Source organism: Lutra lutra, chromosome 13 (assembly GCF_902655055.1).
Source record: "Lutra lutra chromosome 13, mLutLut1.2, whole genome shotgun sequence".
NCBI classification, from domain to species: domain Eukaryota; kingdom Metazoa; phylum Chordata; class Mammalia; order Carnivora; family Mustelidae; genus Lutra; species Lutra lutra.
This window is the reverse complement of record NC_062290.1, coordinates 64,305,110-64,329,467: the sequence shown is the minus strand read 5'-3', so window position 1 is coordinate 64,329,467 and position 24,358 is coordinate 64,305,110. Positions and strand designations below refer to the sequence as shown.

The 24,358-nt window shown below is 40.5% G+C and overlaps 1 protein-coding gene and 1 pseudogene across 4 annotated transcripts in view; one reads left to right on the top strand and one right to left on the bottom strand.

The window, feature by feature from the left end:
* INVS (inversin) overlaps nucleotides 1–24,358 on the bottom strand; it is a 174,632-nt gene that overhangs the window by 83,931 nt on the left and 66,343 nt on the right. For 2 of the 4 annotated variants that reach the window (XM_047699044.1, XM_047699046.1), the window contains exons 4-7: nucleotides 11,604–11,777; nucleotides 8,102–8,287; nucleotides 3,104–3,284; nucleotides 57–166 (exon numbers count right to left, since the gene is read on the bottom strand). In XM_047699044.1, coding sequence (XP_047555000.1) covers nucleotides 57–166; nucleotides 3,104–3,284; nucleotides 8,102–8,287; nucleotides 11,604–11,777 — 651 coding nt within the window. The remainder of the gene's footprint in view (nucleotides 1–56; nucleotides 167–3,103; nucleotides 3,285–8,101; nucleotides 8,288–11,603; nucleotides 11,778–24,358) is intronic. The other 2 variants (XM_047699045.1, XM_047699047.1) reach the window with 1 other exon arrangement.
* Nucleotides 15,521–15,872, top strand: LOC125083103 (60S ribosomal protein L31-like; annotated as a pseudogene).

Genomic DNA, 24,358 nt, shown 5'->3' with positions numbered 1-24,358 from the left:
CAGCGTCAGAATAAAAACTTAATTAAGAAAAAAGAGAACTGTCATGTTTTACTTACGGCAAAGTTACTCTGAGCTGCATAGTGCAAAGGTGTCGCTCCTTGGCTGTCCGATGGGATGGTTCCAGACTTATTTCTTTCTAAAAGGAGATGGACGATCTGTGCGTGGCCTGAGAGCAGACACAACAAGGACTGAGCACGTTAAAGGACCACTTAATTCATAATCTCTTTAAAGGGAAATTTTCTGAATAGCAGCCCCTAGTACAGCCTCTTCTAACTTCTCGCTAAAATACTATGCTAACATGGAACAAAGGCAAACACAACACTGAAATCTTAATGCTTCAATCAGAAAGGAAATGACAATCATTATAATTGCTAGAGTGAGGAGTGTACTAGGTATCAGCTCAGTGCATTTCGTGACTTCACCTTATGACACTGCCCACAGAACAGGCGGGAAGCCGGCCCCTGGCAGCCGTCACTGTCCCCAGTTTCCAGGTTGCACCGCGCCACTGTTCTCTTCCGTGGTTCAGGAGGACGCGCTACCATACGGTCCCCTGTGATCTCTGCCGCCTCCTCCCAACTCCCTCTGTCCTCCCCCCTCCACTTTTTTCACATTTAGGCAGTGATTGTAAGTCCAAGGAAGCACGTGGCAGGAATGATGATGTGGTGGCAGAGGAAACAGCCCGCGGTGTATTCATTCAGGAGGTTGTGGTTTCCACAAGCGAGGGGCTGTAAGGAGGATCAAAGAATGAACAAACCCAAAACCAGCAGATTTGGGAAACCTAAATTTCAGGCATTTTATTGCCTCAGCGCAGTGGGGACCTGGGCGATGAAGATGCCACATCAGCAGAACAAGGACGCACTGCATGAAAACCAGGCAGAAAGAGGGAATCTGAGTGGGAGTCGTGCTCCTCTACCAGCTCCCACACATGATCTGAGCTGTGATTCCTGGAGATAGGCAAAGAGTAGGACCACAGGCAGGCTATCGGGACACATGCCATCTTGTTGGAAAGATGAAGAGGAAAAATTCAGTAAAGGCCATATGAAAACACACTATGGGGCAGGGGAAAAGGAACATTATTGCAAAGATGAAGCGTGTACCTCAGAAAATGATCCAGAGAAGGATCCAGAGGAAAATTTCAAGAAACTGTCTGGCATCCTTGACTTGTGCAAAGAGATGGGCTCTATGAAATGAAACAGGATATCCTAAAAAGGACATAATCTGAAATGAAAAGGTGATGGAAGGAGGGGAAAAGGAAATAAGTCGAGATACAAAGAAATTTGGATGAGAGAAGGAAATCAAAACACAACCTAAAATACAATCGATGATGGGCAGAAAGGAAGCAGAACTTACGGAACAAAGTCAAGGTACTGATGTTGAGACAAATTTGGGAAGTCTTCTTAGGATGCCAAGGAAAAGAAAGAGGGGATGACACTGCATATTGACATGAGATCTAAATAATAATTTTAAATCTGACAATAAAACTGAATGCAAATGCAAAAGTATTTTAGAAGGACGCAGTGTGTAATCTAAAAACTAAGTCCATAATAATAACTGGGAAAACTTCAGATTATATTAACAAATACTAAAAAAATGACAAGGAAAAGGGTGCTAAGTGGAAATCAGTAGACGTAGTTTTTTAGTTTTTTTAAAAAGTTTTTGATGAATTTTAAAGTAGAATCTAAAAACCCTCCTAGGGACACCTGGGTGGCTCAGTCGTTAAGTGTCTGCCTTCAGCTCAGGTCATGATCCCAGAGTCCTGGGATTGAGCCCCACATTGGGCTCCCTGCTTGGCTGGAAGCCTGCTTCCTCCTCTCCCACTCCCTCTGCTTGTGTTCCCTCTCTCACTATGTCTCTGTCAAATAAATAAATAAAATCTTAAAACAACAACAACAACAACAAAACCCTCAAGTCTCTGGAAGAGCTTGCCTCCTCTTAAAATAAATAAATAAAAATAAAAAAAAATAAAAACCCTCCTAAAACATTAGGCAATTCAAAACCAAAGAACAACAAACCTAATCTATATACCAAAAAGCAGAAAACAAAGGAAATTTTGGGGGGGGGACCCAAAATAAGAGGAAAAAAACCCACCAATAATACTCAAAGAGCAGAACAGCAGAAAAAAGACCAAATTATATACCTTATAACAGTGACTTTTTTTTAAAGACTTTATTTATTTATTTGAAAGGGAGAGAATGAGAAAGAGAGAGAGAGAGAGTATAAGACAGGTGGGGGGAAAGGCCGAGGGAGAAGCAGACTCCCACTGAGCAGGGAGCCCCATGCAGAACTCCACCCTGTGGGACTCCAGGATCATGACCTGAGCCGAAGGCAGTTGCTTAACCAACTGAGCCACCCACGCACTCATAACAGTGACTATTAACAGCTAAACCTCCTTCACTAAAAGAGAAAGGCTCTCAGACTGTGTCCCCTGCAAAATCAGACACATACATATATTTACACTCTTTCATGTGACAGAGTGAGCCCCAAAAAGGTTAAGTAAAAGGCTTACTGGGAAAATATGAAGAAAACAAATACCATATTGTAGTATTTGTACAAACATAAAATTAAAATCCCTTCCCAAACACATAGGCATTGAATGTGAAAAGATTATTTTATATTTACATTTGTTGATGAATGTGGATGACTTTTTTTTTTTATTTATTTATTTGACACAGAGAGAGAGAGAGAGAGAGAGCGCACAAGCAAGGGGACTGGCAGGCAGAGGGAGAAGCAGGCTCCCTGCGGAGCAAGGAGTCCAATGTGGGGCTCGATCCCAGGACCCTGGGATAATGACCTGAGCCGAAGGCAGACGTTTAACTGACTGAGCTACCCAGGCACCCAAATGTGCATTCCTTTTAAAATACAAATTAAAACATGTTAAGACATTATGTTGAAATTAAAACCAACATATAACAGAGAATATATTTGTAGTACTAAAATTTAAGCATAAAACAGAGGGATTTAAGTATGGGATGCCACATATCAACTGAAAATTAAAATAATTAAATGGGAGGTGGGAGCCGATGGGGTAAGGGAAGCCATGGAAAGTTTCTTGTATTCGTGTAGTTCCTCTTACCGTTGATCCTTTGATTCATAGTTAACTCACCTAGCAAAGCTGCCCAGTGAAGCGGGGTTCGAAATAAGTTATCGTAAGATGTTATATTGCAGCTTTCATAGGAGGTCAAGACATCAACCACTGTCACATTCCCATCAGCAACTGCAAAGTGAAGGGGGGTCCGACCCTCGTAATCTTGCCAGTTCAGTAAAGACTCCGTGGGAGCAGCATCCTATTTTTAAGGAATTGAAGATGTTAGACACATATGGAATCCTCAATAAATCACACTGGACATATGTAGTAACTGGGCAATTTTCTAAACTTGTATATTCTCTCTTAGCACAAAGTGGTAAAATTCAAGAAAAAAGCGTACATTCTAAATCTTTAAAAACTGGTCATGTTTAACCCTAAAAAAATGCAGAAAAGAAACAATAAACACCAGTACTGATTATCCAGACTAAATAGTTGTCAATATCTTGTCTAAGGTGCTTTTGTATCTGCTATGGGTTCAGCTAAAGCTGCATGTTTTGTACTTCTGTTATGTATCTGTACATCCATAACAATACATAAATGATGTATGTGTGCTTTCAATATTTATACCTTTGAGTTTATACTCTGTATATCCTTTGGCCATTTTTTCTTTCAGTGCTATACTTCTGGGTATTTATGTTGATACTAGTTCATTTGTTAAACCACAACTTAATTACCCCTTCTCCTACTGAAGGACAGTTAGGTTATTTACATTTTTCCCATTATTAACAATAACGCTGCATTGAACATGCTTTCTTTACAGGTCTTCCTGTAGCCCACGCGTGAGATTTTTCTCTAGCCCAGACACCTAGCAGGGGAATTGCTGGGTAGAAGGATATTTACATTTTCAGCTAGGTATTATCAAACTGTTCTCCAAATGGTTACCCTAATTAACACATCCATGACAATGTGTAAAAGTTTTTATCTCCTCACATGCCGGCAACATGCCAGCACAAATTCACCCCGTGGTATTATATCAGGCTTACTACATTGCTTCCCTTGTAGGTGTGGAAAGCATTTTGCTGATGTTTTAATCTGTATTTGTTTTATGAATGAGGTTGGGATTTATCGTATGTTTATGGGCTGTCCTGTTTAAATCGACAGTTCACATTTACTCATTATTTTCTATGAGGGCTTTGTAGCCACTGGTTAGGTCCCCTTTTGAGAATAAAGGGCTTCTTCCCCAGCCTCTATGAGTGTCATAGGCAGATGAGAGCTCTGCGGCTGCTTCAGCTAGACACGGCTGTCACCCACAAGGTCGTATTCCTGCCCAGATCAGGTCATATACAAAGCCAAGAGGTCCTGCCCCAATGTGAGAACTCTCAAAAGGGCCACTCCAGGTTTAGAGCTGCCTGTACAGTCACCCTATTTTATAAAATCAGTGCATGAAAGTAAAAAATTATTAAAAAAAAAAAAAGAATAGTTCGGAAGGGCCTAAAAGCAAAATGAAGTGGAGTCATTTATCTAAATAAATCAGCTCCCAATTAAAAAAAAAAAATCAGTGCATGAAAGGTATTATAAACACCTCAAAAAAGAGATGCGGAATTTTACCATGGTGGTATTTTGGGCCTTTGAGTCTCCCAAGGACTAAGATGTGTTTATAAGGGGGGGGGGGGCAAATCTGTGAGGAAATAAGATATTATTATTATTATTTTTTTAAAGATTTTATTTATTTATTTGACAGAGAGAGATCACAAGTAGACAGAGAGGCAAGCAGAGAGAGAGAGGAGGAAGCAGGCTCCCTGCTGAGCAGAGAGCCCGATGCGGGGCTCGATCCCAGGACCCTGAGATCATGACCTGAGCCGAAGGCAGCGGCTTAACCCACTGAGCCACCCAGGCGCCCGGAAATAAGATATTATGAGTGACAAGTACTCTCTAAGGATTTCAGATAATGAAACTGACACATAAAGAATATGAAATAACTAAAAAGCATGGAAGAAAATAAAAAATGAAATAAAAGGTGAGCAAGGAACAAAAACTATCAAAAAGATGAGGCAGACAGAAAAACAAACGAGAAGAACTTTTATTTTTAAAATTTTTTTTAAAGATTGTATTTATCTGACAGAGCGAGAGTAAGCACAAACAGGGGGAGAGGCAGCAGACAGAGGGAGAGGGAGAAGCAGGCTCCCCGCTGAGCAGGGAATCTTGATGCTGGGCTTGATCCTAGGAGCCTGGGGACCTGAGCCAAAGGCAGATGCTTAACTGACTGAGCCCCCCAGGCGCCCCCCAGGTAGAACTTGTAGATGTAACAATATAATCACTAGGGTTAGAGGCCCAATGAAGAAGACAAACAAGGGACTGGACTCAGTGGAGGGAAGGCTCGGTCAACAGGAAGGCACATGTGTGGTCCTAATCCAGAACACAGCAAGAGAGAGGAGAGCGTGGATTGTAGAAGACAGGAGACACAGATAATAAATGAAAAGGTCTAAAATATGTGTAACTGGGACCCTAAAGGCAGGGGTATAGAGAATGAAAGAGAGGGAATATTTAAAGAGGTAATAGCTATGTATTTTCCAGAACTGACATGCAGAGTAAACACAAAACAGGACCAAAAAAAAAAAAAAAAAAAAAAAAAAAAAAGCCCCATCCCAAGCCACACTGTAGTGAGACTGCAGGATTCCACACAGAGAAGAATATAAAAGTGGTCTGAGAGAAAAGATAGATCATCTGTAAAGTAAGACAATTAGACCAATAACAGACTCCTCCAGAGGAACAATGAAAGGCAGAAAGAAGCAAAATAATAGCCTAAAAGAGTTGAGAACTAATCAGTGCACATACAAAATAATTTTATCTTTTAAAGTCAAATTTGTGTGTTATAAATGGATAGGGCTAAATATTGGACTACCAGAGCTTGCAAGCTGGAATCTAAGGAGTGATTAGAAATCTCAAAGAGTCCACTGATAAAAATTCAAAATTAGGGGCACCTGGGTGGCTCAGTGGGTTAAAGCCTCTGCCTTCGGCTCAGGTCATGATCCCCAAGGTCCTGGGGCCGAGCCCCGTATCAGGCTTTCTGCTCAGTGGGAAGCCTGCTTCCCCCCCCCCCCGTCTCTGCCTGCCTCTCTGCCTACTTGTGATCTCTGTCTGTCAAATAAATAAATAAAATCTTAAAAAAAAATTCAAAATTAAAAAAAAATTCAAAATTAACAAGAAGTATAGCAAGCTTGTTAGATGCATATGCTAATGAATAAAAAATATCAACTGCATTTCTATGCACCTGCAACAGCCAATTACATGTATATCCTAGACATGCTAAAAAAAAAAAGTTCAGGGGCACCTGGCTCGCTCAGTCAGTAGAGTATGCAAAGCTTGATCTCAGGGTCATGAGTTCAAGCTCCATGCTGGCTGTAGACTCACTCAAAAAAAAAAGCTCAAAGCAGCACTATTTAAAAAAAAAAAGATTTATTTATTTGAGAGAGAGGAAGAGAGAGTCCATGCTGGTGGGGGGAGGGGCAGAGGGAGAGAATCTACAAGCAGGCTCCCTGCGGAGTGCAGAGCCGCTCTAGGGGTTCGATCTCACCACCCTGAGATCATAACCTGAGCCAAAATCAATGAGTCCCCACACTTCACCCACTGAATCACCCAGGTGCTCCAAAGCAGCACTATTTTTAAATAGCGAAGAACCAGAAATAGTTCCAAATGTCTATGAATAACTGAATAATGTGTGCCTTATTCATAGAATGGAATACTATGTAACAGTAAAAAAATATATTACAGTTATACACAGCATAGATTAAATCACCAGCCTAATATTGAGCAAGAAAAGCACGTTGCAAAAGAATACATTCAATGTGATTCCATGTATACAAAAGTCAAAAACATTCAAAATGAAACGATATATTGTTTCGGGATATGAATATATGTGGTAAAACTATAATGAAAATCAGGAATGATAAACATGGAATTGAGGATGGTGGCTGACTCTCAGAAAGGGGAGAATAGAATGGTGCTGGGAGATACCCAGAGAGCTTCAAAGGTAACAGAAACGTACTCACTCTTAAACTCAGAGATGTGGGGCGACTGGGTGGCTCAGTCAGTTAAGTGTGGGATTCTTGATTTTGGCTCAGGTCGTGATCTAGGGTCGTGAGATCGAGCCCTGCGTCAGGCTCCACACCCAGCATGGAGCTCCTTAAGCTCCTCTGCCCCTTCCCTGCTCCCTGTGCACATGCTCACTCTCTCTCAAAAACAAAAACAAAAACAAAAAACAAAACTCAGGGATGAGTACATGACTATTTGTGGTTTCCATATTCTTTATATCTTACGAGTATTTTACAAATGCTATCTCCATGCAGTATTTAATAAGCACAAGTATGAAACAAAGTCGGGGGATAATGAACACAAATTCAGGGAAGTGGTTGATGGGGGACAGGGCAAGCAAGGCCCAGGGAAGAGAATATTTAGAAACTGGCACACAGGAGGGGCGCCTACATGGTGCAGTGGGTGGTGTCTGACTTGGTTTCAGCTCAGGTCGTGGAGACTGAGCATGGAGTCTGCGTGGGACACTTTCTCCCTCACCTTCTGCCCCCTCACTCCCTGCTCTCTCTCTCTCTCTCTCTGTCAAATAAATAAGTAAATCTTTAAAAAAAGAAATTAGGGGCACCTGGGTGGCTCAGTGGGTTAAGCCTCTGCCTTCGGCTCAGGTCATGATTTCAGGGTCCTGGGATCGAGCCCCAAATCGGGCTCTCTGCTCAGCAGGGAGCCCGTTTCCTTCTCTCTCTGCCTGTCTCTCTGCCTACTTGTGATCTCTCTCTGTCAAATAAATAAATAAAATCTTTTAAAAATTTTCAAAAAAAGGAAAAAAAGAAATTGGCACACAGGAAATTCTGTGACCTCAAATAGCAGCGCTAAGATGTTGTATTTCTTGTGTGATGAGTTCACATGTTTGCTGGATTTCTTTTGCTTCATAATTTGAGTGTCATGTATCTGCTTTTGTATATTGGCTATTTCATAATAAAAAACGATTCCATAGTTTTTTGCCGGAAAGGTCCGGCCGGAAAGGTCCGGCAGCACCACCGTACTCACCAGAATGCATCGCACTGTATGAACGGCGCTTGGATCCTTGTGGTTGGCTGCCCAGTGAAGGGGGATCTTGCCTTCCACATCAGGAATCCCAATGTTGGAGTCATGCTTGATAAGCAGCTTGACGTGCTCAGGGTTGTTGTAGTAAGCACTCCAATGCAGAGCTGTTTGCTGCAAAATTGAGAGAGTCTCCAAAAAACAACAGTAACAGAGTAACAGTAACAACACAACAAACTTTTCCTAAGCTTTCATTGTGTGACAAGGCACTGTTGTAAGAGCTTTATGTATTTAACCGCCGACAGCTATCAGGACAACTCTGGGAGGTTAGTACTCTGGAAGTTGCATGTGACTGATGAGAAAATGGAGCCCCAGCAGAAGGAGTAATCTGCTCAGGGACATAAAGGTAGTAATCTCCAACATAATCTCCAGCTGAGATTTTAACCCTGGCGGCCTGAGTCCAGAATCTGACCTCTTAATCATGATAGGCACTTAGGTCATTAGGTACTAATCAATGAGATTAATAATACTGAGAAAAAGAAAAGCAGCCCAGTGGTTTATGAATAATTATCAACAAAGCAAGTGGCGATTTTGATATTACAACAAACACTCTAGGACTTTGATAGAATGTTTTGAATTTCAATATCTATCAAAAAGATCTCCATGCACAGGAAATCATGGATCTGGAATCCATTTCTTACATCAAAGTACAAATTTAAATTTAACTCTCATTTTACAGGATAAATTCTTATACCTACTACTGATGTGAAGATCCATGTTGAGAATAGAGCAACACTTGCTTTATTTTAGATAGAAGTTGAAAATGAACATCTTGATGGGGTACCTGGTTGGCTCAGTTGGAAGAGCATGCAACTCTTGATCTCAGGGTCATGAGTTTGAGCCCCATGTGGGGGTATGGGGCTTACTAAATAAAAATGAAATAAAATGTTCCATAAATAAAATTTATTTTACAAAAAGAACATCCTGAACTTGTTGGCATTGCTTTGAAATCCCCTTTGCACATCATCCCTTACAAATAGCAGCGTCATCAATTCAGTCTAGAATCAGATAATTTAAACAGTAGGAACCAAGCTCACTTGCTACACTGAGAACTTTAAATGTTAACAAAAGTGGTATTCATGGAAAGTGTACCTATAGGTATTTAATATGAAGAGTTACTCATTACTTTTTATGTAGTAATGATTACAGAACAAAACAGTCACAAATGTAAATAGCAAATAATTTCCTATAGCCACATTTTTTCTCTCCCTCTCTTCTCCCTCCCTCTGTCCCTCCCTTCTTTTTATTTATATTTTTAGTAGGCTCCATGCCCAAGATGGGGCTTGAACTCACTACCCTGAGATCAAGAGTTGGATGCTCTACTGACTGAGCTGGTCAGGCCCCTAGATCCACATTTTGAATAAACAACACATGCTGTTTCTGTAATTCTTTTGCTATGTTATGTTTGTTCTGAATATATTTGCTGAAATGTAACATGAGACTTATTGACTCTAACAGTACAGAGTTCGGGATGTATTTTCTTCATCTTTGAAAAATTTTTTTCCAGTAATTATTATTATTATTATTATTTTTACTGTGGCAAATTGGAGGTAACAACTGTTTTTAAATGTACGATTCAGTAGCAAGCACATTCCCACTGCTGGGCCACCAGCAGGACCTTCCATCCCCAGAACTTTTTCATCTTCCTGAACTGAAACTCCAAGCCCATTCAACAGTGATACTCAATTTCCACTTCCTCCCAGCCTTTCACTCAGCATAATAACTTCAAAGTTCATCCATTTTGTAGCATGTGTCAGATTTTTATTCCTTTTCAAGGCTGAATAATATTCCATTGCACGTACTGCATTTTGTTTCTCTAACCATCCAGTGGTGGACATTTGGGCTGTGTTCATCTTCCTGCTCTTGTGAACAATGTTGCTATAAACATGGGTGTATAAATAACTGTTCACATTCCAGATTTCGATTCTTCTGGGAACATGCCCAGAAGTAGAATGTGGGATCATAGAGTAGCTCCATGTTTAATTTTTTTTTTGAGAAATTGTCACACTGTTTTTCACAGTGGTTGTATCATTTTATACTCCTACCTGCACAACACAGGGTTCTGATTTCTCCACATCTTCGTCAAAGCCTGTTATTTTCTGTGTTTGTAATAACAGCCATCCTAAGGGGTGTGAAGTATTGTCTCATGGGGGTTTTTTTGTTGTTCAGTTTTAACATATGATATAAAATTATTGGTCTGTGATGCACTGGAAATTTAAAGAAAATACAAAAGCAGATCCTTCCTGTTAGATGGTTCAAAAATCCCAGCTCTAGGCTTTTGTCTTGCTCTCTTCTGCATGCCTGTCTAGATCTTGCAGATGTGATTTCCATCTGTCTGACTGGATAACTTCCCATCCCTGTTCAGTAACAGAAGAGTACACAAGTACTGGAAGATAGCAGGGAGGTCCTAGAAGATACTGGGGAGGACATTTTAGAGCCTAAAGATATCTGTGGCTTGGCAAGTGATTAACAGGTCTTTGTAGATTTATCAACGTGCTTTTTCAGCAAAATATTAGCACTACAAATGCTGTGAATAAGGAATAATATTAGTTTATAGTCGCTGCAAAATAAAGTCAATGTTAATTTCAGAACGCTGTGTTACATAACAACTAAACAAAACCTGAAAATGACACGAAGAACCTGTGAGAATAAAGGGATCACTGGAGGTGGACCCAGTGGGTTTAATCCCAAGAGTTTTAATTACGTGGGAGTGTTGGAGTTAGCAAGGCTCCATGATTCAGTGCCTGGTAGAAAGGAAGAGGACTACTGCACTCGTCTAACTAAACACCATACTTTGTTCGTGTAAAGAGCGGTGAAAGCGTTGAGTGAAACAGTGACCGGCTTGTACAAGCTGGTGAAAGTCAAGAGCTGGGAAGATCAGAGATCTGGGCATTGTGTTAAACACTATATGTGTTCTCTTACTTTATCTTCAACAACCCTATCATTCCCTTTTCACATAAGAGAAAATGGAAGCGTAGAGGAGTTAAGCAAATTTGCCCAAGGGTGCAGAACGGGTTCCATTGTGGCTTCTAGACTGAAACCCAAGGAGTCTGATGCTAACGCCCAGGCCATTAAACCACTATGGGTCTCCTACGTTGCCCCCAGCCATTTGGCCATCACAAGTCTAACACCAATGGTAACTAGCACTACTAGCTATCAAAAAGTGGGGTCTGAAGGTAGGCCTGGGTTGAATTCTGGTCCTGCCACTTGGATCTTGGACAGAACTTTAATCTTCCCCATCTGTGAAAAGGTGATTATACTACCTGCCGCACATGGCTGGTAGGAGGATAAAAGGACCAAATTTAAGTGAAATATTTCACTGGGGGGGTACAAAGATGAGGATATGTTCCAGTAAGTGATGAGTGATAATTCTTCTTGAGGTTTTACATCATAAAAGGAAGCATTTGCTCGTTGCTCTTATTTGCGTCCAATTTTGAGAGTCCCTTACCTTGTTCTTATCCTGTGTATCCACTTCCCCAGGTGCCGTAAACTTCAGCAGGAGCGCCAGACACTTAGGGCTCCTGTGCCGGGTGGTCAAGTGCAAGGGGGTCATCTCTTCCAGATCCTTCTGCATCCAGTTCGCTCTGCGTGTGAGTAGGAGTTTCATGAAACGATAATTCCCCTAAATAAAAAATAAGAGACAGGAAGAAGAAATGTAGTCTGGGGCCGAGACATTTTCTAAATTTTAAAATGTTTTCAATATTTTAACTATTCCGTTTGAGTAAAAATATTCAGGTAAATTGACCAAAGGAAAAATACTTACAATTCCACTACCCCGTCAATTGTTTTCCTTTTCCATCTTCCCTTCCGACCACTTTCTAGTGCATACAGTTTACACAGTGGCTGGTCAACGCTTCGTTGTGTTAAAGCATTACCCTTTTTTAAACTGTTCTATTATTGTTTCTAATATTTTCTTTTCTAGAAAATGCTACAATGTACCTTTATTTCCCCACAGTTTTTCTTAATTTTCTTCGTAAGAAGAAATGATCAGAAACCAATTTGCTGGGTCAAAGGAGTTTGCACATTTCATGGTTTTTGGCGTATTTTCCAAATTGCTATCTAGTAGCAGCAAGGAGGTGGGTTTTGGCTCATTCTGACCAATATATCTATCACCTATTATTAATATGCAAAGTATAATGACCTTGTGAAATGAGTGGTGATATAAAACTCCAATTTGCAGGTGAGGGGAGTGACATTCACAGGGGCTGAATGCTTTGTTCACCGTCATCTGGTTCATAGCGTAGGTGGTTAGTTTTCTTGGAGAGAGCAATGTATAGGTACAACAGAGACAGAGGCATCTTGTTCAAAGTCTGGGTCCCAGACTCATCCGGTCACCAAAACACCAACCCAGAAGTCACTGCAGGCTGTCCCCTTGCAGGCAACACTCTCCGTATCAGTTAAACCCTCCAATCTGGTAGAATCAACCCATCTGGAGAAAGCAGTTAAGCCACAGGGACTAGAACAACACACCAGTGGGGCTCCAGGTCAACCGCACGTGTCTTGTACGGGCGCTTTTAAACAGAACCAAACCCTCAAAAACTGGTCCTTCGGAGCTCCTTCCTGAGATCTAGTCCCATATTTCCAATTCTGGTTGGAGCCTCTAGTTCACTTGGTACCAAGCCTGAAGTTCAATATGACCAAACTATAGCAATAGTTAGGATCAAGTTCTGTGCCTCCTTCATGCCTACTTATCTCTCCCTGTTCAGAGCAGAGTGGCAGTCAGGTTATCTGTCCTTTTCATCTTCAGAGATCTTCTATATCCTTAACATTGTTGGAAATGTGTTTTGTTTTTTTTTTTAGCATTATAACTCATTGATATTCTACCATGAGTGGCTAGTAGGGTTAGTAAGAACATACCTTTCAGTGAAGCAGCACACCCCGCATTGTGACAAATGTCTTAGGCAAAGGGGATCAGCCAGAGGGACAATGAGGTGCAGAAGGATGAAGACTTGTCTGCTCACCCACAGGGGCAGCGACAGGATTCAATTCAGCTCAAGGGCTGGGCCACAGGTAAGAATCAGGGGCTAAGCAAGCGCCCATCAGGCTGTCTATATTAGATGGGCAGACTGGCAATGGACAGAAAAGCGAAGTGATCCCGCTCAATTATTTCCTCTCAGAGAGGTTTTCCTTGACCACCCTAATGTGGGAGCTTGTTTTGTTATGTTTTATTCTAGCACCTTCCCATTGCCTTCATAGTACTTTGCTCAGTTTGGAGTTACATACATGTTTGCTTTTTCCCTTGACTGCGATCTCCATCACAAGCTGTACGCGTCATGAAGACAGAGACAAGGTTCTACGGAGCACTGGGCTCGGCATAGCTCCTGGCACAACAGAGGGGCTTACCTGAAGGATGGAGTCAATGAGAGGGAAGAAAATACCTTCCCGAGGTTTTTCTTTTTGTTTAAAAATTCTTAATGTTGCTATATCAGATAATAATAGTTAAGTATCCTAATTCTCAGATCTCTGGTATTCGGTTACTCTTACTTTTGAATGTTTTATTTATTTGGGCGTCACTCATCTGGCTTTCTCATGGCATCCGGGGCCAGCTTTTGAGAGGTAAGGTGCTAAAATTTCCTCAAGAGGGCACCCTACTCTAAATCTCTTGCCATCTTTTCTTTGAAAAAAGAAATGATCCCCAGCAAAAACAAATCTCTATATGGTACTTCCTACCAAAAAATAAGGCTTGACCTTTCTGAGCATAACTTTTCAAATATTATGGAATAATTCATCATGACCTTTTAAAGATATTCAATCAGACAATCATTTTGATTCTGAAATTTAGGGAAAAAGGGAAGAAAAAGAGAGAAACAAGAATATGTCCGTGGGGGTGACAAATCACTTACAGACGCAGTGCTTACACTGTTCTGAGGATTCAGCTTGTTAAAGCATGATGCCCTCAGTAACCATATTTATTCATTCACTCAAAAAACACTCACTGAGCCCTGTCTGAAGCAGGCAACCTAGTAAAATGTTTACACTAAGCTTTACTTATTACAAAGCTCTTTGATACAGATTTTATCTTTGCTCCTCATTGAAGCAACATGGAAAGGTTTTACAGATGAAACGAAGTATTGTCCTGGGCTCCCACTTCCTCATCTGCGGAACAGGGATAACAGTACCTGAGATTATTGTGCATATGAGAGGATAAAGATCATACTTGTAAAATACTTTGAACAGTGCACAAAGCAAATGCTTGGTAAATGTTTGCTAGTTTTATTATGAACAATCTGCCAGTGTGGAGGAGGCAACAAAATGTAGCCAATCAAGTGAACCAAGAATGGCTCATGATGGAGTATAGAATGATCTGACTACATATAGCATACACACTTCAGCTGGTGATTAACTCAGCTGGAGAGGTTAGGAACAAATAAAAATAAAAATAGTTGGAATGTTATCAATAGTGGTTTTCTGAAAAAATTTTTTTTTTTACATTGAGAAAGATGCCTATATTCTGCCTACAGATAATGATGACATGGGATCAATAAGGGCATACCCAGCAGGAATTCAACTGGAACCCTGGGGAGATGTCAGCGTCTGTTCCAAAGGACAGAGACACAAAAGAGGTCTTATCTACAAATGCTGGGACTAGAAACACTATAATCCATTTGGACCACGGTCAACTTCCTGGTCTCATGAACAAGCATTTATTAGATGCCCAGGGTGTGCAAACTCAATTCTGAGAATGAGTGGAGGGAAGAGAGAATTCTAAGAGCTAAAATCAGGAGACTATTTCTAGTGTCAGTGGAAAAGGGAAGATACCAGTTTGAGACAGAAAGCTAATGTGATAACTCTCTGAAGGTTGTATGACTCTGGGGACCCACATCACAGACAATTCTGTCTCCTGCAAAGCCCTCTCATATAAAAACAAACAAACACAATGCTTAAATGTTTCCTCAATATTCCTTGGAATTCAGAATCCTTAAATTTTCTGGTTAATTCTTAAATCCAAGAATAAGGAGGATTTGGAAGTTAATCTTTTAGCACCATCTCTCAGGGACATACAGAACCTGATCCTGAGGTGAACACTGTTTCAGGATCTGCTTTTATAACTTCTGACTGAGTAGGAAACAGTGTAAGAGTGAATGAGATAAAAGATGAAGAGAGTATATATACTTTATCTTTTTTAAGATCTTATTTATTTGAGAGAGAGAAAGAGACAGCATGAATTGGGGGGAGGAGTAGATGGAGAGGGAGAAGCAGACCTCGTGTTGAGCAGGGAGCTCCACTCAAGGCTCGATCCCAGGACCCCAGGATCATGACCTGAGTCCAAGGCAGATGCTTAACTGACTGAGCCATCCAGGGGCCCTAAAGGGGTATATATTCTTAAGAAAACGGGTGGTACTTTTCCAACCAGGGCCCAGCAGAATGGTTCCCACAAAAAAGGCTGGTGAGAAGAAGAAGGGCCATTCTGCCATTAGCGAGGTAGTGACCAGAGAACACACCATCAACATTTACAAGTGCATCCGTGGAGTGGGTTTCAAGAAGCATGCCCTTTGGGCACTCAGAGATCCGGAAATTTGCCTTGAAGGAGATGGGAACTCCAGATGTATGCATTGACACCAGGGTCAACAAAGCTCTCTGGGCCAAAGGAATAAGGAATGTTCCATACCATATCTGTGTGCAGTTGTCCAGAAAACGTAACAAGGATGAAGATTCACCAAACCAGCTCTACACATTGGTTACCTACGTACCTGTCACCACTTTCAAAAATCTATAGAAAGAAAAAGAAAATTGGTGGTAGAGAGCACAAGTAAGAGAGCTGAAGTTATAGAAAAGACCTGATTTAGTCACTAAAAGGACATTAACCTTAATGTGGCCAGGTCTGTTATGCCACTGAAATGAGAAAACATTTGCTAATGTCTCTGAAACATTGAATAAGATGTTTTCTTTTGTTAGGTAGCCATAACCCTCATCTTAATCTTCCCGTAATTAACAAGAGCTTCTTTTGTCTGTAATGAAAATTATTATAACATTTAGATTTCCCCTAAATGCATGAAAAGGACTATAATATCTAAAAGGGTAAAAGGGGATGAAAAAGTTTTCTGACCCAGAGAACAGCACTGGAAAGGAGTCTGGGAAACATATCAATCCAAAATGCTACTTTTAATCTTACATTTTTTTTTTTTTGTCTGTCCAGTTCTCTCAAATGGACTTTTTAAAGAAAAAGCATATAGTCAGTTAATCTTAATAACAATAATTTAGGAGTTTTGAGTGAAATACCTTGATATTTTCCTTTAGATTTTTTATTTTTAAGAAATAAAATATAACAGATACGGTTGATACTCCCTTTGTGCTCATCTCCAATTCCACTACCTTTTCTCCTTTTCTAGAGACTACTATCCTCAAAAAGGTGTTTATCATTTCAATGAATGCATTAATACTCTTGCTTCTTATACATATATGTATCCATAAGCTACACAGTATCGCTTTACATGTTTTCATTCTTTATATAAATAGTAATGTATGAGTCACTTGTCATCTTTTACTCAAAAGCAGCATTTTTGGGATTTATCCAAGTTGCTCTGATTCACACATTTTCCACGGAGAAAGTATTTTGTCATATGATAATAACTATGTCTTTATTCTTTAAAGGAATATTTAGCATGTTTCCCATTTTTCACCATTCCAGACAGTACTGTAGTAAATTTTCTTGTACATGTCTCCTGGTAAAATGTGCAAGAATTTCTGTAATTGCTGGGTTGAAATTGCTCTTAATTTTTAAAAAAAGATTTTATTTATTTACTTGAGAGAGAGAGCATGAGAGGGGAAAGGGTCTGAGGGAGAAGCAGACTCCCTGCTGAGCAGGGAGCCCAATACAGGGCTTGATCCCAGGACGCCAGGATCATGACCTGGGCTGAAGGCAGTCACTTAACCAACTGAGCCACCCAGGTGCCCCTGAAATTGCTCTTTAAAGTTCCTACTCCGATTTATATTCCCACCAGTAACATACAAGAATTCTTGCTTCTTCACATCCACACCACACTTGTCATATTTGCTACCTTTTGCCAATAAAATGGACACATAATTGCTTTTTACCGTGGATTTAATTTTCATTTCCCTGATTGAGATGGAATGTTTTTATATGTTTATTGGCCATTTGCTTCTTCTGTGAATAGCCTTTTTGTGTTGTTTACTCACTTCCCAATTTAGCTATTTGTTTTCCTTAATGATCTGTAGGAGTTATTTACATATTCTGGATACTAATTCTTGGTTGGTTTGCAAATATCTTCTCTCTTTGTGTGGCTTGTCTTTTGCTTTGTTTATGGTCTTCAATGGGGAATGCATTCATGATCTGAATAATGATATTGCTAGCTTTCTTAGCATTAGAGTTCTTCATCTATTTCAGAATTTTTGTTTGCAGGCTTATTTTAAAGTGAAGATTGTTTGTTGTTGTTTTCATTTTTTTTCTTTTTCCCTCTCCCTCTCTCTCCTTGCTCACCCACCCAGCTGCACATCCACTCCTGGCCCACTAAGAATCTGCTCTTTACAATGCTCACTCTAGCCCTGTCTCCAGTAATCTGAGGGATGTCTTCCTTGTCCTGAGGCTTGATCTCTATCCTGCCCCTGCCACTTCTCTAGACAAAGAGCTTCCTCTAAAGCAACAGCCTCATATTAAGGTAAAGAATACCCCCCCCCATTCTAAGTATTTTCATGGCTTTAGTGTGAATACGACCACTTTTCACTTGCTTAGTGGGAAAAAGGGAGTGTCTTCCTGAACCGGAAGTATCTGAAATCATATTTGACAAGACTGCTCTCTGTTCCTGGTTTAAGTGCTTTAATCACGAACTTCTAGACTACTGACAGCTGACCTTCAAAACATTCTGAATCTCCACCTTTACATTTTTTCTCCAAACAGCTACTGTATTTTCTGTACCCGGCTTCTTGGGACCTTTGCTATGTGGTTCCTCTTCAGCTGAAACAATTACTTGAACAGACTCCAAAGCTTAAGACTTGGCTAACCCTGCCTGAAGCAGCCCTTCTCCCTACTGAAACACAAAAGAGAACAAAGATTTCCCCAACCCAATATCATACTTTGGGACCTACATGTTTCCCAACTAAGATCTTTGCATTCTTGTTCTGTGTCCTCATCACTTATATTTACTCTCAGTGTACTTGAGGAGAAAGCAACTGTTGGACTATATTTACAAATGTTCACTACATTTTTGGTTCACTTATAAGTTTGTATATAACTTTGTCTTGGAAACACTATAAAAAATATATACATATGTATATATACACATATAGTAAACAGTTGAGATTGGACTATACTACACTATAGTATATACTATACTATAATACATTATAAATATATATATACATCTATATGTGTGTGTGTGTGTGTGTGTGTGTATATATATATATATATATATATATAAAAGAGCACATATGAATGTAAGGTAGGCATTCTGTCCTATCTCATTCCAAATCCTAATCACATTATGTACCCAAAGATATATTATTTATAACTGAAATGGAAATACAGAAACATGATTTATTATTAATTCTAATATTTCTATAATTATATATTTATAAACACTCAAGGCATTTGCAATATTAATTTTTTTTAAAAGACTCACTATCCCTAGGAAGCATTTAGGTCACAAATATTAGTGATCTCATTATATCAAATTTTCCTGTAATGGTTGCAGACACAAATGAGTCTTGGAAATAGCACAGGAGTGCTGGGAACAGCAATCTGCCATGGGCCCTGAGTGTCCCTGCATGTGTTTACTGGGTATGCCAAGAATGCAAAGCCTTGACTCCTCTTAAGCCATTTTTCAGAGTTGGGTTTGCAGCCAGCAATCTTGAAGGACATTAATGTCATCCAGGACATCAGGTCAGGGGATTCCCAAAACTCAGTATTTCTCAGATGTCATGCAAACCCATCGTGTACCCAGTGTCTACCCAGGTCCTCTGCGTTGCTCCCACAGATCTTGGGGGCAAGGGAAACTGATGCAAGCATGCAAATGCTCATGTTACTTCGCCATCAGTAAGTAATAAAGCTTTTTTGCTCTCTTTTGGTAGGTTTGAGTCTTCTGCTGGTACCCATGGGCAATTCATTGTCTTGTAGTAAGTTAGTATGCGTTAAAGAAAATGTAGGGTAAAATTAAATCCAAGCCCTAACAGTACAGGCAATGAGGAAGGGTTTCTGACAAAGACATAGTTTCCTCAAAGAGTCAGGACAAGGGCCCGGCAGGCCAAGTTCAGGGACAAGAAGAGTCTCTGAGATGGTGCTCAAGTGGTGGGCAAGGTGGGGGAGGTAAGAGATCCCACTGTCTGGAGATGCAATATGGGGGGTTTGGGGGTAGGAAAAGAATAAATGAAACAAGATGGGATCGGGAGGGAGACAAACCATAAGAGACTCTTAATCTCACAAAACGAACTGAGGGTTGGCGAAGGGGAGAGGGTAGGGAAAGGGTGGTAGGGTTATGGACATTGGGGAAGGTATGAGCTATGGTGAGAGCTATGAAGTGTGTAAACCTGGTGATTCACAGACCTGTATCCCTGGGGCTAATAATACATTCTATGTTTATAAAAAAAATTAAAAAATTATTAAAAAAAAAAGAGAGAGGGATCCCACAGTTCTATCTGTTAAAGAATCTAAATGGTGGCAAGTAGAACTAAAACCAGGTGCCTAAATGGTGCCTTGGTCTCTGCTCACCTTCCTGTGGGCAGGCAGAGGAGGGGATGTTAACATGACCACGGGAGGGCTTGCTGAAGGCAGTATGGGTGTGGCTGCTGAGACAAGGAACCAAAGTGGAAACTAATGGTGAGAGCAACAAGGAATGAGCAGCTGCTCAAAAGTGAAAGCAAATGCAAAGACTTGCCTAATAGCACAGAGCCAAGTGCATCTTGCACCTGATCCCTGCTGTAGCCTTATTTGTCTGGCAATGAGGACAGAGCACTGGGTATAGAGGTGGTCACTGTCTGAAGCAAAGCTCCTGGCTTAATGGTGCCCTTGATGCTCTGTCTTGGCCTGGTTTACTGATAATTTGGCCAAGTTAAAACCTGATGGTCTCCACTAGGAGGCAGCCCAACCTCAATGACAACTTGGGAAGACTGACTGGTAAGGGCGAGTCAGGCCAGTGGGCTGAAATGAAGCCATCATCCTTACCTTAGACAATACTCTTAAGGATGGGGTATGTTTTTATTACCTCTTGGGTTGTTGTCAATGCTCTAGTCATCTGGTCTGCCACTTGGAAGACTATATATGGCGGAATATTAAAGATACTCCTCTTTGTGGTTACAAATTACAGAAACAATTGCAGCTGCCATTAAACAGCCTGAGTCTCTCATGTAGATGCCCACAGTAAGGGCTCATTCTCTTATAAGACCAACTGGAATCAGGTTGCTGAATAAGCCTGCATTGCCCAGGTCACTGGCCATGTACCACCTGGATCCATCACTGCACTAAACATAGCAATGAATCCATCATCATAGATGAGGCATAAAGTAAAAGGTATGTGTTTGATGTAGAAGCTACCACTGCATGCCAAACTTGTGATTCTTCTATGTAAGCCTGTTTTGTGTGTATGTGAGAAGGAGGCCACATTAACAGAGCTCCTGCCCATTCCTTGCAAGGACTTTTGACAACTCCTTGTCAAGGCCACCTCATGCCTCGCCATGGCCAACATTTTTCAGGTTACAATATTGTTGCTCCAGCCTGATTAGCCCACACCAGCCATAGCACTGAGACCACTGAATTGAAATCATTTCACGTTGTGGGGTTTCTAGACCATCTGACTGTATTAGTCTGATTATGGTGTACCTTTTGTCACAAAGACCACCGAACAATGGGCCAATGGTTAAGGTATTTGACTGGCATTCTATGCTCTCTACCACCCTTAAGAATCTGAAATTGTTGAGAGTGGATATGGCTTCCTCTGAAGTAAAATAAAAAAGATTCCTGGGGGTGCCTGGGTGACTCAGTCGTTAAGTGTCTGCCTTTGGGTCAGGTCATGATCCCAGGGTCCTAGAAGTCCTCCTCCTTGTGTTCCCTCTCTCGCTATGTCTCTCTCTGTCAAATAAATAAATAAAATCTTAAAAAAAAAAAAAAAAAAGAAAAAAGATTTCTGGTTCTACCTCAGTTACCTCCTCCTGGTCCACACAACTAAGAGAGGCAGTTTGGCTACTGAATGTTACCACCCCTAGAAAGACTTCATATCCTCAGGGAAGCCTCCTGATAAATAATCAGAACAAAAGGAGTGAGGATTATACATACCTATTTTGAAAATTTGGGATTTTTCCATGCCCATTCCTGGTTATGATGCTTATTCCTTTCCCCTAAGAACTATCCCAGGCTGGCCTGGTTGGTACAGCCCCTGGATGGCAGCCCAGACAAAAGGGGGCTTAGAGATTCAAATTTTATTTTGGTTCAATCACCTGGATTTGTTAGATGGACATGGTCCTAGATCAGAAACATTCATAATGACCACCTGATTGAGTACACTGTTTACGACATCTTCCTACAGTGTCCACATGGGCCAAAGTGGGGGATATAATGAGTCTCTGTAAGTTTGTTCCATATGCACCTACCCTTCTAGATGAAGGGTATGGGTACAAGTAGTAGATGACGGGAGAAAAGGTGAAGAGTTATAGTCATTTGGATGGGATACACTTCAGCACCTGGGAAGGGAATATCTTAGATCTTGAGAGGTACAAGGATAGAGAAAATAACTCATGTTCTCTCTGTCCTCTGGATCCAGCATTGCATCCTGGATATTGTTTGCTGCCTGAATGAAAGAGCAGTTGAGGCTAGCATTATGATCTGTTTCTTGTGTCTGCCATTGCCACTAACATGCTATTAAACAGAAAGGTTCAGGTGGACATGGATGGTCCTAAAATCTTCTGCTGTGCTTGACACCATCAATGGCAGCTCCTGAATGTGGATCCCCTTGTACATGTAGAAACACAGGAATGGGCTCAACCTTACTTTAACCTAATGGATACAAATTCATATGTCTCTCCTGATGTGTGAGAAGCTTTGGGTTATGCCATGCATGACAATCAAGCTGTAACTACTTGGTGATATTGCCCATGTGGCATAGCCAAATTAATGTTATGGGGACACAAGTTTAACAGTAAATCAAATTTAATGGTGAAGTTAACAGCAAACCAAATTTAACAGCAAATTTTCAGGTTATATGTTTGTATGGGGCAGAGAGGACCATGAAATATGCTTCCATTAGTCCATCTAGTGCTTCCTGTAATTACTGGTAATCCCAGCAAAGATCAGCAGGTCAATCAAACTCCCTTGCATAAGTCATAATAGATAATAGACTCATCTTAGAGTGCATCCTGGTTGTATAAAACAAGACCTACTCTTTCCCCTGGTACTTATTAACAGTTGACTTAATCCAAGACACTGAGGGCCATAGTTGAATCAATATTGTGGGTTGTTCTCATCCTGTTGCTTTGAGTCCTATTAATTAAATGTCATAGGAGACATATTAAACAGATTTGTTTTCAGCCTCTGCTGGTCAGATTAATCAGAGTAGCGGATGGAATAGCATGCTCATGTCAAGAACATGTAGGACTAAGTGATGGATTGTTGGGAGAGGCAATTTACCATGGACCCTAGTCATCTCTGCATGTTGGGTTTTGTTTTGTTTTTAATATTTATTTTTTTATTTGAGTTGTGAAGTTGGGGGTGGGAAGACAGAGAGAGAGAGAGTAAGTGGGGACGAGGGGCAAAGGAAGGGAGAAAAGTCCCAAAGCAGACTTCATGCTGAGTGTGCAGCCAGGTTCAGAGTTCAATTTCATGACCCTGAGATCATGACCCGAGCCAAAAACAAGAGTCAGATGCTTAACTGACTGAGCCATCCAGGTGCCCTCATCTCTGCACGTTCTAATGCCAAAAATGCAAAGTCCTGACCATTCTCAGGGATGTGTTAGCAGCAATCAACTGGACAGATGAAGTCACTTTTTACCTCCATGCTTAGTTATTGCTTATTATAAAGCAGTAGATTCCTCAGTTCTGATGGAAACCTACCATGTATACATCATTCAACTGGGCCTTCTGAAACTCCTTCATTATTCTTCGGGGCAAGGGAAATCAATGCAAACATATAGGTGCTGATGTTTTTTGTTGTACTGTGAATAGTAAACTTCTTTGTCTCCGGCCCTGGAGTCTGTCTATTGTCAGCATCCATGATATGGTAATAGGTCAACTTCTTACCTTGTTTGTAGGGTAAAATAAAATTTCAGACCCTGAAAATAATTTTCTATTAATGTAATATGACATAAGGTATAACATGATTAGAAAGTTGGGCAGGGCACAGAAAACAAAAAGTCTAATACAGTATTACAGTAAGTCTAAAATTGATTATGTAGGTAAGAGGGAGTCGATGAGGAGTTTAAGAAGGAAATGACATGAGAGGATTTGTGTTTTTTTAAAAAAATGCCCTGGAGGCCATGGAGCCTCAATTTGAGGGGGACAAGTCTTAGTGATTAGTGAAAACATGAGAGGACTCCTGCATGGGTACAAGATGGACAGTGGTGTCAACAACGGAAAAGATGGAAAGAAAATGGGGTTAGGAATGAAGAATTTGAGTTCTATTTTTTTTTTAACATGAGGAGTTTGGGAATTCTGAGGAATATCAATATAGAGATGTCTAGCAAAAATAGTAAAAAATGAAAAGAATCCACATGGATCTGAAGACTGAAGGAGATGGCTAGATTCAAGACACAGGGTTATGAATCATCTATATTAATAGCTAATCCTGGTATAAACAAAACCACATTAAATTGAAACAATGAACCTCTACATCCTAATGAAATATAAACATAATTTAAATATTCATATAGATAGCTCAGTACAATGCAATCTAGTACCGTTCTTTTTCCTAGACCATGACCTACCACTATTACATCCAATACAGAGTGTAAGTGGATTGGAAAAGAATGGCTCTTCCTCATTAGGGACATATATTCTTGTATGCTTGGCTCATTTCCTCATTTCAGTTGATTTGGGTGTCTTATTGTACTCTGGTTTCTTGGTCTTTTGTTTAATGTGACTCTATAAGAAAGGAAATGGTTACAAAAACCACATTTTCAAATTACATGAATTCACTGGGCTTTAGAACTGAAATTAAATCTGCACTGTTTTCCCCAGTTTTTCAGGTATTCTCCCTCTTTCCATAAATTCCTGATAGCCCAGTCTAAACACCTTGCTTCAGAGCTAAATTTCTCATTTCTAATTAC